Raw genomic sequence first — 16,702 nt, 5'->3', positions numbered from 1 at the left:
AGAGGCTCCGGTACCTTTTCCCTGAGGGCAGGAGGCTGAAGAGTGAGTGTGAAGGGTGGGAGGTGTCACCAGCGATGCTGATGGCTCTGCAGGTGAGACGAGAGTGATGGATGTCCGTAAGGGAGGGCAGAGGGGGACCGATGATCTTGCTGGCTGTGTTCACTATGCGTTGCAGACTCTTCCAGCAGGAGGCAGTGCAGCCTCCATACCACGCAGTGATGCAGCCAGTGAGGACACTCTAAATGGTGCCCCTGTAGAAAGAGCACATGATGGGGGCTGGGACTCGTGCACTCCTCAGTTTGCGGAGGAAGTAGAGGCAAGTTTGAACCTTCTTGGCCAGTGATGCAGTGTTGTTGGACCAGGAGAGGTCCTCAGCGATGTGCACCCCTAGGAATTTGGTGCTGCTCACCCTCTCCACTGCAGCACCATCAATGGTCAGAGGGGGATGCTGTGAGTGATCTCTCCTGAAGTCGACTACAATCTCTTTGGTCTTCTCCACGTTCAGGAAGAGATTGTTGTCTTTACTCCGCTCGACCAGTTGGCTCACCTCATTCCTGTAGTTGGCTTCATCGTTGTTTGTGATGAGGCCCACCACAGTCGTGTCATCCGCAAACTTGATGTGGTTGGTGCTGTAGATTGGTACACAGTCATGGGTCAGCAGGGTGAAGAGCAGTGGGCTGAGCACACACCCTTGTGGGGCCCCTGTTCTCAGCATGATGGTCCTGGATGTGTTACTGCCGACCCGAACGTTCTGTGGCCTCCCTGTAAGAAAGTCCAGCACCCAATTACAAAGAGAGGTGTTGAGTCCCAAATGTCTGATGTTTTGTATTAGCTGCTGGGGACTGATTGTGTTGAATGCCGAACTGTAATCCAAGAACAGCATTCGCACATAGGTGTTCTTTGAGTCCAGGTGAGTGAGGGCTGGGTGGAGAGCAGTGGAGATGGCGTCCTCTATGGACCTGTTTGACCTATATGCAAACTGGAACAGGTCATGAGAGGGAGGGAGAATGGACTTGATGCTCTGCATGACCAGATGCTCAAAGCACTTCATGATGATGGACGTCAGTGCTACAGGCCGATTAGTCATTATAGCTAGATGGGAGGGGCTTCTTTGGCACTGATATTATGGTTGTAGCTTTTGAAACACATGGGGACAACAGCTTGGTTCAGGGAGATGTTAAAGATGTCAGCAAGGACATCCCTGAGCTCCATGGCACAATCCTTCAGAACACGACCAGGTATGTTGTCTGGTCCAGCTGCCTTACGTGGGTTGATCCTGGAGAGGGTCCTCTCCACGCTGGCTGGATCCAGATATACGGCCTGTTCATCCGGAGGAGGACTGGTCTTCTGTGCTGGTGTGTTTTGTGTTTCAAAGCGTCCAAAGAGGTCATTTAGGCAGTTTAGCAATGTGATGTCACTCTCACAGGTCTGTGGTGGGGGTTTGTAGTTTGTGAGGGTTTGAATGCCATGCCAGAGAGACCGTGCATCTCTGGTGTTGCTAAAGTGTCCAAATATTTTATTGCCTCCCTGATGCCGCGGGACAGGTTGGCTCTGGCTGTTAGACCTGCGGTGTCACCGGCCCTAAAGGCTACGTCTCGAGCCCGTAGGAGCCTGTGAACCTCTCCTGTCAGCCAAGGCTTCTGGTTAGCACGAACAGTGGTTTTGCAGTGAGTGACATCAGTGCATTTAGTGATGTATGATGTGACGGCGGCGGCACGGTGGTGTAGTGGTTAGCGCTGTTGCCTCACAGCAAGAAGGTCCGGGTTCGAGCCCCGTGGCCGACAAGGGCCTTTCTGTGCAGAGTTTGCATGTTCTCCCCGTGTCCGCATGGGTTTCCTCCGGGTGCTCCGGTTTCCCCCACAGTCCAAAGACATGCAGGTTAGGTTAACTGGTGACTCTAAATTGACCGTAGGTGTGAATGTGAGTGTGAATGGTTGCCTGTGTCTATGTGTCAGCCCTGTGATGACCTGGCGACTTGTCCAGGGTGTACCCCACCTTTCGCCCATAGTCAGCTGGGATAGGCTCCAGCTTGCCTGCGACCCTGTAGAACAGGATAAAGCGGCTAGAGATAATGAGATGAGATTCAGTCAGCTGCTTATTTTTGCTGCTTCGTTGACAAAGGAACATCTTATTCTTCTGTTTAAACTGGTGCTGTTAAAGCTTAAAGCATTATAGTGTCTTGTATGTGTCTGTATAGGGTGGTAGGGTGGTGTAGTGGTTAGGACTGTCTCTTCACAGCAAGAAGGTTCTGGGTCCGAACTGCATGGCTGACGGAGGGGGGCCTTTCTGTGTGGAGTTTGCATGTTCTCCCCGTGTCTGTATGGGTTTCCTCCGGTGTCCCACACAGTCCAAAGACATGCAGGTTAGGCTAATTGGTGGCCCTAAATTGACCATAGATATGAACGTGTGAGTGCACAGAAAGGAACCGGCCACCCTACTGCTGCAATTCTGGCCAAGTCAACCAAACATGGTTCGCCTCAAACCCAGATCGGGTTTGGCAGTGATGACCACGATGTGTCTGTATAAGATATAGCATTAATCATATATTACGTGGTGAAATACTCAATTACAGTTCCTCATCTATGAGCGCAAAGTGGTGCATATTAGCTTTAATCTATGGATACATCCATCTTGGTGAATCATTTTTGGTCAATTTACATCAGATCCTTTGAAAATAAAAACTGTGACCTGTTGACATCAGTGATGCGCTGTCAGGCAGTTGTGTAGTCATGCCTGGGCTTTCTAGAGGAAAATAAGAGAGTTGAGATGGAAGAGAAATGAAACAGAGGGAAGATGTCAGGGCATGTTTCAATCATTGGGATCAAGAATCACTCCCTTGGCATGAGAGAGCCCTAGTGGTGGGGAAAACAGTCCTGGACACGCTCAATCTCGCACAGCTGACTGTTCAATTCATCTGAATTCTGTTGTAGACAGGCCTAATTTTTACTGGGAACATTTGAGTCACTGCTCAAGCTCAGAGTTTCTCAATCCTCTTCCCGGAGCCCCCCCGTCATATCTTCTCTCTCTCCTTGCTCCAAAGCAAACGCACCTGATTTGAAGTTAGTGTGATGTAACATGCCCTGTGTCCAAAATCGCTCCTTACTCACTGTATAGGGCACTATATAGTGAGGACGTCGTTTTTGTAGTGCTGTCCGAAACGATAGTGAGGATTATTTACACCCTATACAGTGCACTCAAAGTATCCCACAGTGCATCACGAAAAGTAGTTCACACCCGATGATCACTAACCAAAGCAATATCATGCATTGCGGTCGCGCTGAAAGAAATCAAATTAAAAGTCTCCAGGGGCAAGGACAGGTTTTTAATTTGGGCACCATGGCGAGCGTAGCGAGCCAAAAATTTTTTTTTTTTTTAATATTCTTGCGCGTAGCGTGCCGGAAATTTTTGACGTATCATTTTTAGTAAATTTTTTTAACCAATTATAAATATATCGCGCAATAAAAATAATAGAAATTACATAATCATGTGCAAGTATAAAGTAGTGCTGTATCTCTAAAAAGTCAAAAGTTTTCTCCAACATTCTGAATAAATAAAGATTAAAAATAGTTCATGATTTTTTTTATATGCATGAAAAATGGGAAACAATATGTAATATCAATCTATTTGCACAAGAGTTTGGGCAGCAGAGAACTTTAAAATCTCAAACAGTGAAACAATAATGATCTAGAACAATCAAAATATCAAAAATATGACGTATGTATTTGTCGAAATTAAGCTATTGATACATATCGAAAAAAGCTAGAATATGTCAATTCAACAATATATCAATTAAAATAAAACAAGATATCAATATTTAATATAACCACATAAAATAGTTTGTAGTATGTCTTTACATATATTAATAATAGGTCCAGTAGTATAATTAGTATAACAGTCATTCAACAACACAAAGTTATTACTCTTAGAATTATCACAAACCGACAGCCACGTGTTATCATGAATCGTTGAGAATTTCACAACATAAACAAAGGAAGTATATTTTACGACATTCAGACGTCAGAGACTCAGACACGGTTTACGGTAATCGCTAGACGCATTTCATGTTCACTTCATGTTATGAAGCGACTGAACAACAAATTGAAATATATATGCCAAAAAATGACATTTAACAATAATTTAAAAATATTTTTGGTTCTCCACCCTTATGAAACAGGATTTTTTTTCTTCTAATTTGGGCGATTTTCGTATGTTCTATTTTGGGCCTTTTGACAAGTCCGTAATTTGGGCGCCGTTATACGGTATGTAATTGGGGCTATATTTGCCCTTGGTCTCAAATTTGATTTAATAAAAGGCAGCGGCAAAGAACGTATTCAGCCTTGATTTAAAAAAAAAAAAACTGAAAGATGCAGGTACTTTGTATTGGTGTTAATGTGGGAAATGCGCTCAGTATAATATGGATTTATCCCAAAAACACATGCATGTATTTATTATTTTGAAAACCCACCAGCCGACTGATCTGGCACGTTTTAATTGTGCGACAGTAATGACGTCAATACCAGCGTGGCAGTGTCCGAAAGTTTTGTTTTTTTTGTTTGTTTGTTTTGTTTTTTTCTTTTTATTTTACCAGTGTGCTCACTATATAGTCCTCTATATAGTAATTCCCTATATAGGGAGTAGTGAACGAGTGAGCGACTTCGGACACAAGGATGGTCTTGATTTTAAATGATCTGGGTTAAGGTAATCAAAAGTGTTATTGGAGAGTTAATTCAGGTAGGGAAAGCAGGGAAAGTTGGACAACATACATGGCAGGATTGAGAACCAGCACTCTGTCTTATTGATAATGCCAGAGGTGGACAAAGTACCCAACTTCATTACTTAAGTCAAAGTACAGATCCCACTGGTCAAATGTTACTCCGATACAAGTGAAAGTTGTCCAGTCAAATTTGTACTTAAGTTAAAGTACTGAAGTACTTGCTTTTAAAAATACTTGAGTATTAAAAGTACATTTTCTGTCAACGCATCGTTGTATTATTGCCACAACACTTCCAAAACCTAACGCCGTTACCAAAGACAGAAATGTGGATTCAGAAAATGAACGCATGCTGTGCCATCATGGTGGTTTAACGTTAAGCTAGCTAGTCAGTGAAATTCCACCTGACATGCTAGCAAACGCTTTTCAAACTCAGAATTGCATTGGGTAGCTAACGCTACTAGAAAAGAAAGATTTCTACATTCTGTTTATTTGGTAAGATTATGCTAAAACATATTTCTTATAAGTTAACGTTATTCATCTTAGCGTAACTCTGTTTTTACATGCTAACTAACAGCATCCAAGTTAACTAGCGATGTGTAAACGTTAGCCGTGGACAAGGCGATGGCAACTTGGTGGGCAAATCCATAGAAAGTCATTTGACTAACCAGACTGCATAGCTACGTTTGCAACGTTATCGCTAGCTCTAAAAGCACAGACAACTTTGTTGCAAGCTTTCTCTTGGAATAAAACGTTTATATCCCTCAGTATGCTTCCGCAGGTTGGATGGCGAGTTTTTGTAGGCTGTGATGTGGTTTGTTTTCGGCAAACAAAGCAAACATTTAAAATGAAACGAATCTTTAATCTTTTCAGAAAACTGAAGCATGGGTTCTAGGTAAAGCCACGGGTGTGTGTGCATTCTCCAGAAGAACCGCGTCCTTCCATTCTGCCATCAACCGATCGTGTTCAAATAACGCTGCTGAGAAATCACTGAACTTGATTTTATACAGTCTATGGACGTGACGTGACCCTAGTGATGACTGACCGGCTGTCTCAGTGTCACCTGCGAAAAAACCATCACGTTTTAGAAAATAAAGAAAAAAACGTCCACTTTCAAAGCTGCTTCATAGTAACGAGGACCTGGATAGAAATGTAGTGGAGTGAAAAGTACGATATTTGCCTTTCAAATGTAGTGAAGTTAAAGTCATAAGTTTCCAAAAAACAATACTCAAGTAAAGTACAGATACTCAAAAAGTGTACTTAAGTACCGGTAAATGTACTTCGTTACTGTCCACCTCTGGATAATACACACGTGTAAAGGTTTCTTTGTGTGTAGTTCATGTTAGACTGCACTATTTCATTAGCTTGACGACAATTTATACCAGCACTGATGAATTAGCAGCTCGTGCTTTGAACCAAACAGCTCTTGGAATTATTTAGGAGAGAATCAGGATGCAAATAGCACCGAGATGTTCCAGTCACATGGATGGATAACACGTAATTCATGCCTTTTAAACAGGTTTTTTTTTTTCCCCAGAACTGCAAACAAGTATACTGCAAGCATCACTTATCAGCCCTGTCATTTACTGAGGAATTTGTTATCACTGACTACATCGACTGTTGTTTTACAGGTGGACGCATCAACAGTAGTTATGTGTGGATGTACAACTCTCAGCTGAACCTGTGGATCAGGGTGGCGTCGCTCAACAAGGGCCGCTGGAGGCATAAGATGTCCGTTCTACTCGGAAAGGTATGCACAAATGCCGTTTTATCTCAGTCGTTTTCTGGCGGCATTTTTTTTTTTTTTTTTTAAATTCAGCTTGTGCTCTAAAGAGGCAAGACAGCATATTCTTAGATGGAAGACCTCCAAGTTCTGATCAGATAGATAAATGTTGTGTAGCCACACTAGTAGAAGAGTAATGCCCTATTCGCACGGGATAAGTATTACCTATGGACCTCTGGTAATTCGCAATTACCCCCGCACCTCTGTGTTATTGTGTGGCGCATTCGGACGGGATAAGCAAAAGTCTGTAATTCACTGAATTTACAGACATTGTGACCGGATGTGTCGTAAGTTCACAACATCCTGTTTCGTCTTGTAGACAGGAGTTTCTGCTTATCTGGTTCAAATACGGGATAGGCCTACTACCACTTGCCCCTGAAATGCTGTTTATCAAAATTTCGCCCGTATCCTCCATTATTCACTCCAGAAAAGTACAAGAGACGCGCGTTTAATAATTACAAACACAGACATGCGCATTCACACGGGACTTGTATTACCACTGGATGTCTGCGTTTTGCCGAAACACAGTAGGTAATTCGCGGCGGAATTATTACTTGGCAAATTACGGACATGGTGCATTCGCACGGGACTAAGAACTCAGACGTTCTCTGTAATTATTCCGAATTACCAGAGGTCCACAGGTAATACTTATCCCGTGCGAATAGGGCATAAGACTGCAGCAGTATCATATTAATTCTTGAGCTGTGATAAGAGTTATGAAATTGTCTAATGTCAGAAATTTCTAGGCTGTTATAAACCTTCCAGTATATTTCCTAAGTCGGGGTCTGTGTACTCGCTTACAATACATCTGCAATTAAAATTCAGTTTACTAACACTACGTTCAGACTGCAACCTGAAACGACCCATATCCGATTTGTTGTGAAATCCGATTTTTTTGTTAGGCCGTTCACATTACCACATATATGAGACTTGTATGTGATCTCCAATATGAACGGAAAACGACCCAAAAGTGTCCCGGATGCGCAAATTGACACGTAATAAGCACATCTACGTAATACGTAAACAAAAAAAAAGCGCACTCTTCAAGTTTGCAAGTAAAGCATGGAGATGAGGCGAGACCTGGCGATGTGGTTTTTGTGGCGGCGGCGGAACTCACACAATAATCTGATTAATGTGGGCAGCAGACTAATGAGACCGAAGGTGTCAAATTACTGGAAATTTCCAGAACAATCTTATCTTGTAATACAGGATGGTTTAACATCCAAGTCCCTACCAAATCCACCATTAGCTTGATCAATTCTATAAAAGTCTATTTAAATTCTGAAAACTGTACAAATGTTGTTGTTTTCCACCAAAGAGGCGGGATTAGCCAACGCAGAATAGTGACGTTTGTCTCTTGTTGATGACGTGTAGGTCGCATGAATGCGACCTGTCCGGTCAGACTGCAGTCGCATGTGAAAATAACGGATATGCATCAGAGTTAGGACCACATATCCAAGCAGCCTGGGTCGCATGTGAAAAAAATCGGATCCGTGTCGTTCAGATTGTCAATAACAAATCGGATACAGGTCGCATATGGGCAAAAAAATCGGATATGGGTCGTTTCAGGGTGCAGTTTGAACGTAGTCTAAGGCTGTAACTCAGCCCCCAGTGTGACCTGCTTGAGGTACAAATTGTGCCTTAAAAGACAGTCAGTGCATTTACATGCACATCCAAATCGAGCTGCTGTCGGTAATTGAGCAAAGGGTCCCAGCAGGGGTGCCAGAGGAATTCAATCCTACATGCACACAAGGAAATCGAGCTATTGTGTGAGGTACATTGTGCACCCGAGCCACAGGTGGCACTACACGCCCCATCGTGTTAGTACACTTCCGGTTGTCGTCATGAAGAAGAGCTATTCAAGAGTGTAAACAAAGTTATCAGTTCCGTGTTCTCCATTGCGCGTTTTTTTCCCGTCCATGAATTTTAATATATTCAACGCCTTAAGCTGAATGAGCATGAACTCTGTCTCCTCATTGCTCCAGAAGTGCACGTTTCTGCTCGCCATTTTCTCTTCTTCGTTTGTTCCTCCTGACCTCTTCTGCTGCTCGCTACTACTGTTATCATGCCGACCGAGGCTGTCGTGTTTCCCACTTGTGGTCTCGTCACTCGTCACTTCCGGAAGGGGCAGTGCTGAAGTAAGTAGCTCGACTACGTAGCTCGATAGGGTTTGCATGCATTAAGTAGCTCGGCTACAATCACATAATCTAGGTCGCGTAGCTCGATTACGAGAAATCCAGTTCAGTTCGATTTCAGCCGAGCTAAGGTGTTTCCATGGCATTTAGAACTTCGATTTCAGTCGAGCTACGGCAGAAATTCGATTTTCTCTATGTGCATGTAAACGCACTGACTGAGATGGTGGAAATGGTCAACAAGAGAACCACCCAAAAACTCACCACAGACGAAAGAGGAAATTGAAGTTAAGTAACAAAGTGATATTTTATTTTATTCTATCCGCATTCACTGGATATGTCCAATGTCCAAAGACATGCAGTTAGATAAACGTGGGGCGGCCTTGGGCTGAGGTGCCCTTGAGGAAGGTACCGAACCCCTGACTGCTCCCCGGGCACTCTGGTGTGGCTGCCCACTGCTCTGAGTGTGTGTGTGTGTGTGTGTGTGTGTGTGTGTGTGTGTGTGTGTGTGTTCACTGCTTCAGATGGGTTAAATGCAGAGGATGAATTTCACTGTGCTTGAAGTGTGCATGTGAGAAATAAAGGTTTCTTCTTCTTCAATTGCATGCTCTGATTAGCTACTCTACTACTAGGCTATCAGCTCATATACCGTGAGTAGAGAAAAACAAAATGACAGAGCATTTTCCTGAACCAACTCAGGAAGAAGTAAAAGCTCCACTCGAAAACAAAACCCCCCAAAAATACAAAGAAAAAAGCAACAAAATATGGAATAAAAGTATTCGATAGTAAGAATGTACCTTTTTTTTCCAATAATAATAATAATAATAATAATTTATTATTATTATTATTATTATTATAGCATTTTTCACAAATTGCTCCTGTCATTTTGCCGGTTTATTTACATTCTTCATCTTTAAGCATTAAAGTTTGTTGAATTATTATTATTATTTTTTTTTTTTAAAGACCGGTTCAAAAGCTCAAAGAATTTTGAAAATTGCATAGCTGAGACATCCAAGGAAGAATTAAATAAATGTCGAAAGTTATTCTATACCTTGGCATGATACCAAGACGGTACTTTCTACAAAAATACAACATTAAAGTCAGTTCGTGCAGCCACCGATAGGTTTTTAAGAAGTCCGCCTAAGCGGAAATGACTTTGTTGGACATTTTGTACAAAGTTTTTATTTATCGAATTTGCAAAAAAATAAAAATGCTCCGGGGAGGCACGGTGGTGTAGTGGTTAGCGCTGTCGCCTCACAGCAAGAAGGTCTGGGTTCGAGCCCCGTGGCCGGCGAGGGCCTTTCTGTGCGGAGTTTGCATGTTCTCTCCGTGTCTGCGTGGGTTTCCTCCGGGTGCTCCGGTTTCCCCCACAGTCCAAAGACATGCAGGTTAGGTTAACTGGTGACTCTAAATTGACCGTAGGTGTGAATGTGAGTGTGAATGGTTGTCTGTGTCTATGTGTCAGCCCTGTGATGACCTGGCGACTTGTCCAGGGTGTACCCCGCCTTTCGCCCGTAGTCAGCTGGGATAGGCTCCAGCTTGCCTGTAGAACAGGATAAAGCGGCTAGAGATGATGAGATGAGATGAAAAATGCTCCGTTTCTCAAAATCCAGTGAATGTGGATAGAATAAAACCGATGGGAGTGACGAGGTTGGACAGGATAAGGAACGAGCACATCAGAGGGACAGCGCATGTGGAGAGCTTGGGAATTAAGCTAAGAGAGATGAGACTGAGATGGTACGGGCACATCCTGAGAAGAGATGCAGAGCATGTGGGAAGGAGAATGTTGAGGATGGAGCTGCCAGGCAAACGAAAACGAGGAAGGCCAAAGAGGAGATGCATGGATGTGGTGAGAGAGGACATGAAAGTGGCAGGATGCGGAAGACGGAGCAATGGAGACGAAAGACACGCTGTGGCGACCCCTAATCGGGAGCAGCCAGAAGAAGAAGATGATAAAGAAGTGGATAGAATAAAACCGTTATTCCACTCAATCTCATCATATATGGCTTATACCAGCTCATGTATGAGACAATTTTATGGAATAATTGTTAAATAGTTCCAATTAAATGAAGCCCCCTGTGTGAGACGAAGTAAACGGTGGGGTGGAGATTAATATAGCTGATATGCCATTTGATTCTCGTTAAGGTTTACTCTATTGGAAAAACTACTTTGTGTGTTTTGTATTGTGGCCATATGTGGTTCCTGCAACATATAAATAACTGCCAAACATCCCGTTTAATGTGTTGACTCGACTTTGCGAGTAAATTCAAGTTTGTGTCCTTGGTGTGTGAGCTATAACCAGGCTTGCCATATTTGTGTGCCAAAAGTAACCCAAAGCACAAGCATGAGACTGAGTAAATGAATTACTTAACACAAAAAGCATTCGTAAGGTCAGTTATAGAGATATGAGGATGAGATCAAGGGGAAGGGAGGCCATTTTGCATGGTCACTAGTGTACGATTTAATTTAAACGCAAACATTAACGTATGCAAGATGTGGACATTCCAAACTGTGAGCAAAATAAATCTAATTGCTGCCGTACTTTGAAAACAATTCATCCGGCAACACTGACCGTACTGTTCTGAGCAACATATCTGCTGGTTTTGGTAAAAATTAAGCACTCAAAGTTCAGTCAGTCAGATGGAATCCGTCATCAGTCACTATTTCAACATTTCTCTCCACTATTTGCCCAAACCCAGTGTACGCTATGGACAAAAGTATGTGTACGCCTGACCAGCACACCCATATGTGTCCAGTCCAAAGCCACAGGCATTAACACAGAGTTGGCCCCACCCTTGGCTGTGATGGCAGCCTCCACTCTTCTGTGAAGGCTTTCCACTAGATTTTGCAGCGTAGTTGTGAGGAGTTGTCCATTCAGCCCCAAGAGCATTACTGAAGTCAGGCACTGATATTGGAATATCAGGTAAGGAGACCTGGTGCGCAGTCAGCGTTCCAGTTCATCCCAAAGGTGTTCCATGGGGTTGAGGTCAAGGCTTGGACTACTTGAGTTCTTCCACATTAACCTTGGCAAATTCATAGGGGTGTTCACACGGCACATATTTGCATCGATGCTGCACCGATGTATTTTGTTGCGATTATATCTTACACCGGTGTAAATTTTGTGGAGTGTTCACACGTCACAACCCTGCTTACTAGATAGAAGCGTGTTAGCACCGGTGCAGCCCCACTTGCAGTCACACGGCAGTTTTTGCGACCGTGCTATACGATCGTAATAATGCGGAAATGAAATATGCGCATGCGTGAAAATGTACTTCCTTTTCCCGGTTGTCATGGCATCACCAAGCGCCGGGAAAACAACATGGATGAAGACACCAGTGTTGCCAGATACTGCTGACGTTTTCCAGCCCAAAATATGTTCAAATCCGCCAAAATGCACTTAAAACCGCCCAATCTGGCAACACTGGAAGACACGCAGTTCTGTTGTTGTTGATATTCGCCATTTTGGAAGCGCAAAATACCAGGATGCAAATTATGCAATGCCCGTATGTAATCAACTCTCCTGACGCGTAGCGAGTCTACCCCTGTAGCGTTCAGACGTCCCATTTTATATCGGTGCTGCCCCGCAAACTAGCATTTACTCCGGAGTAAATTTCCTAAACCACCTCCCGAGCAGGGTTAGATTTGCACCGGTTTAAGCAGCTTTCAGGGGCTACACCGGTATAACTTTGTACCGTGTGAACGCTCTACCGGGGCAGCCCCGGTGCTACACCAGAGTAAAAGTTGCCGTGTGAACACCCCTAAAGTCTTTATGGACCTTGCGTTGTACATGGGGTGTTGTGATGATGAAAGTTTGGGCCCTGTAGTTCCACTAAAGGGAAATTTTAATGCTCCAGCATACAAAGACATTCTCTCCAATTCTGTGTTTCCAATGTTTTGGCAACAGTTTGAGGAAGACCCTCATAAGTGTATGAAGATCAGGTGTCCACATACAGTGCTTTTGGCCATATAGTGTATGAAGGGATTAAAGATGACACATTTACCTCTTTTCCACAAGTTGATACAGCTCCCTGAGGTCTTGATGAAATGTCTGTGACATGATTTGGTCAAAATACCACAAGGATAAAACACCACAGCTCCCTTCTCACTCTGTCTAAACATCCCTGTTTAAAACGGATCATTTGAGTGCCTGTTCCTGTAAATCATTTGAGTGCCTGTTCCTGTAAACGATAATGAGCCACTGCTCACCCCACCCCCTTCTTCTGCCAGCCAGTCAGGTAGCACTTTCCTCACGAATATTCATTCACAAAGGCAGTTCTCAAGCCATTACATTACATCGACATGGCATTTAGCAGACGCTCTTATCCAGAGCGATGTGCAAGCCATGAGTGGAAATACTCCGATGAGGGAGTGGCGTAATTCTAACGACCTCCGCTTGTGACATAGAAAGGAGAGCTGAATCTGTACAACTTGTTGAAGCTCATGTTTTCTGAAATGGGTAGCACGAATGAAATGGACTGGCTATTTGATTTCAGAGTTTGTTTTTGTCAGAGGTGGACAGTCACGAAGAATATTTACTTGAGTACTGTACTTAAAGCAGATACGCAGAGCCTTTATTTTTAAATACATTTCTGAGTGGATAGTATCTCCATCCTTGACTCTTGTATGCTGCATAAATGGGAAAAAATATATATATTTTTGAGAGTTAAAATCGAACGCAAAGTTGGTATTCGAGCCGCCCCGCTGAGCCAGCCAGCCCTGAGCGCGTGACGTCACAGCGGGAACCGGTTTTAAGGCCGAGGCCTTGTACAGCTATAGACCAAAGTCATATAAATAAAAATTAATGGTGAAAGTAAGAAATCCCGTTACCGACTTGCTCAACTAAGACTGATTTGACTTCACTGATTGTGGGTTGACTCTCATTAAAACAGGATAGGTGTTATAACTTATGCAACATTACATGTACATGCATGCATTTTCACTGATAAAACGTAAAAGGCTAATTAAATAATCAGATGAACTGAGACGATCACATTCTGAAGCGAATTAAATAATCTTATACCGGTAACTTAGACACACAATACAAGTTCCATGTATTAATCTAAATGCAGGTAAACAAGTGGTTGTTTTTTGTTTTGTTTTTTTTTTATCTAAATGAGAGTCGGAGCTTACCCATCTGTGTTCTCGCTTCTTGAAGGCCGATTGTTTTTGAAACAATCTGACTTTCAGTTGTTTGTTCAGTTCTCCATTCATTCACTTCTTCCATGTAAGGGCGAGATGGCAGCAATATCCAGTTTAGAAATCAGACAGCTGGTCCACTCATTCACTTTTCTTCATACTGTGTACTCCGCCATTACTGCTCGGCTCAGGCAATTACTAAAACCTGGGACGGAACGGGATGTCACCGGTTTTAGCAACAACTGCGGGGAGGTCACTGCCTGAGCGATATGTCCTGTCCCGGGTTTTAGCAACAACCCTCGGCTCACTCGAGGAGAACTGGTGCAACTGATCTCATCTCATCTCATTATCTCTAGCCGCTTTATCCTGTTCTACAGGGTCGCAGGCAAGCTGGAGCCTATCCCAGCTGACTACGGGCGAAAGGCGGGGTACACCCTGGACAAGTCGCCAGGTCATCACAGGGCTGACACATAGACACAGACAACCATTCACACTCACATTCACACCTACGCTCAATTTAGAGTCACCAGTTAACCTAACCTGCATGTCTTTGGACTGTGGGGGAAACCGGAGCACCCGGAGGAAACCCACGCGGACACGGGGAGAACATGCAAACTCCACACAGAAAGGCCCTCGCCAGCCACGGGGCTCGAACCCAGACCTTCTTGCTGTGAGGCGACAGCGCTAACCACTACACCACCGTGCCGCCCCGCAACTGAACTCACTTTCCTTTAAAAAAAAAAACTTATAGTTTTCTTTTTCTTTAATTATTGGTACTGCACCCTCTTTCAATATACAGGCTTATAGCCAACACTCCTCAACAGATCAGAGGTTTTGTATGAGTCCTCAGTGAAATGTGCAGAGCAGAGGAGAGACCAGTTCGTAGGCGCCAAATGTGTCCGTGAATTTCTCGCAAAACGCGTCCAAATCTTTGCAGTTTGAACATTCTTGGGCCATGAATGCAACGTAAATCCACCTTCTGTCGTGTTGCTGCACCGGCCAGCAACACATCTACGTGGCATGGCGATAAATTAGCTCAAAATGGAGGATCGTAGTTGTAGTCAGCTCTGTGTTTTAGTATAGCGGAAATGGCGATGAGACCGATAGGCTTTCTGCTGTGACATTACGGACATCAAGGTCATTCACTCAGACCGCTACCTATATGAATCATTTTAATCGTAAAAATTACTATATTAGATTTATTGTTAACGCTTAAAACTATTCCTGTGCTATTCTTGAGGTCTCAAGGCATTTATAAACAAAAGTGAGGCCATGGTTCTGCGTATATGCTTTAAGTACACTTTGAGTATCTGTACTTTACTTGAGTATTGTTTTTTTTTGGAAACTTATGACTTGAACTTCACTACATTTGAAAGGCAAATATCGTACTTTTTACTCCACTACATTTCTATCAAGGTCCTCATTACTATGAAGCAGCTTTGAAAGTGGATGTTTTTTTCTTTATTTTCTAAAACGTGATGGTTTTTTCGCAGGTGACACTGAGACAGCCGGTCAGTCATCACTAGGGTCACGTCACGTCCATAGACTGGATAAAATCAAGTTCAGTGATTTCTCATCAGCATTATTTGAACACGATCGGTTGATGGCAGAATAGAAGGAGGCGGTCCTTCTGGAGAATGCACACACACCTGTGGCTTTACCTAGAACCCGTGTTTCAGTTTTCTGAAAGGATTAAAGATTCATTTCATTTTAAATGTTTGCTTTGTTTGCCGAAAACGAACCACATCACAGCCTACAAAAACTCGCCAGCCAACCTGCGGAAGCATATTGAGGGATATAAACGTTTTATTCCAAGAGAAAGCTTGCAACGAAGTTGTCTGTGCTTTTAGAGCTAGCGATAACATTGCAAACGTAGCTATGCAGTCTGGTTAGTCAAATGACTTTCTATGGATTTTCCCACCAAGTTGCTGTTGCCTTGTCCACGGCTAACGATAACACATAGCTAGTTAACTTGGACACTTAGTTAGCATGTAAAAACGGAGTTACGCCAACATGAATATTAATTTATCCGAGGTCCTTTCAGAAATGTGTTTTAGCATAATCTTGCCAAATAAATAAAATGTAGAAGTCTTTCTTTTCTAGTAGTGTTAGCTACCCAATATGATTCTGAGTTTGAAAAGCGTTTGCTAGCATGTCAGGTGGAGTTTCGCTGACTAGCTAGCTTAACGTTAAACCACCATGATGGCACAGCATGCGTTCATTTTCTGAATTCACATTTCTGTCTTTGGTAACGGCGTTAGGTTTTGTAAGCGTTGTAGCAATAATACAACGACGCGTTGACAGAAAATGTGCTTTTAATACTTGAGTATTTTTAAAAGCAAGTACTTCAGTACTTTTAAAAATTTGACTGGACAACTTTCACTTGTATCGGAGTAACATTTGACCAGTGTGATCTGTACTTTGACTTGAGTCATGAAGTTGGGTACTTTGTCCATCTCTGGATTTTGGTAGGAGCTCCAGATACCCAAATGTATGAGCACAAGCACTGAAAAAGTGAGTTTTTCATAACGTCCCCATGAAACATAGTTTGTGTGTTGCCATGAACACGGTGAATAAACTGCTCATTTAGCCTCATACACACATCTACACCTATCTGTTGGACCTATCTAATGCCGCTTTTCCACTACAAACGCGGCTGAGTCGGGCTGAGCCGTGCCGTGCCGAGTCGGGCTGAGTCGAGCTGAGCGGGTCTGTTGGAGTTGCATTTCGACTACAACCGCGCTGAACCGTGCTGGCTGGAAGTGGGTGGACACATTGGGTGGAGTTAGCGAAAGTGGGTGGACGTCACGTGATGTCGTTAAGCAGCGCAAACAGTGACATCAGTGAGCTTTTAAGCGGTAGTCTCACGACCCGAATGGTAAACAATAAACATGGAGGACATGGAGTCGTTAGTGTTGCTGGTCTTGGTTCTGTGGCTTG

General features: G+C 43.4%; 1 protein-coding gene across 2 annotated transcripts in view; it reads left to right on the top strand.

Moving 5' to 3' along the window:
• Positions 1–16,702, top strand: part of klhl24a (kelch-like family member 24a) — a 126,237-nt gene that overhangs the window by 57,875 nt on the left and 51,660 nt on the right. For both annotated transcript variants that reach the window (XM_060906057.1, XM_060906058.1), the window contains exon 5: positions 6,343–6,461. In XM_060906057.1, the coding sequence (XP_060762040.1) occupies positions 6,343–6,461 (119 nt within the window). The remainder of the gene's footprint in view (positions 1–6,342; positions 6,462–16,702) is intronic.

Source organism: Neoarius graeffei, chromosome 23 (assembly GCF_027579695.1).
Source record: "Neoarius graeffei isolate fNeoGra1 chromosome 23, fNeoGra1.pri, whole genome shotgun sequence".
In the NCBI taxonomy this organism is placed as follows: domain Eukaryota; kingdom Metazoa; phylum Chordata; class Actinopteri; order Siluriformes; family Ariidae; genus Neoarius; species Neoarius graeffei.
The sequence above is the reverse complement of the archived record's forward strand: the minus strand, read 5'-3'. Positions and strand labels throughout refer to the sequence as shown.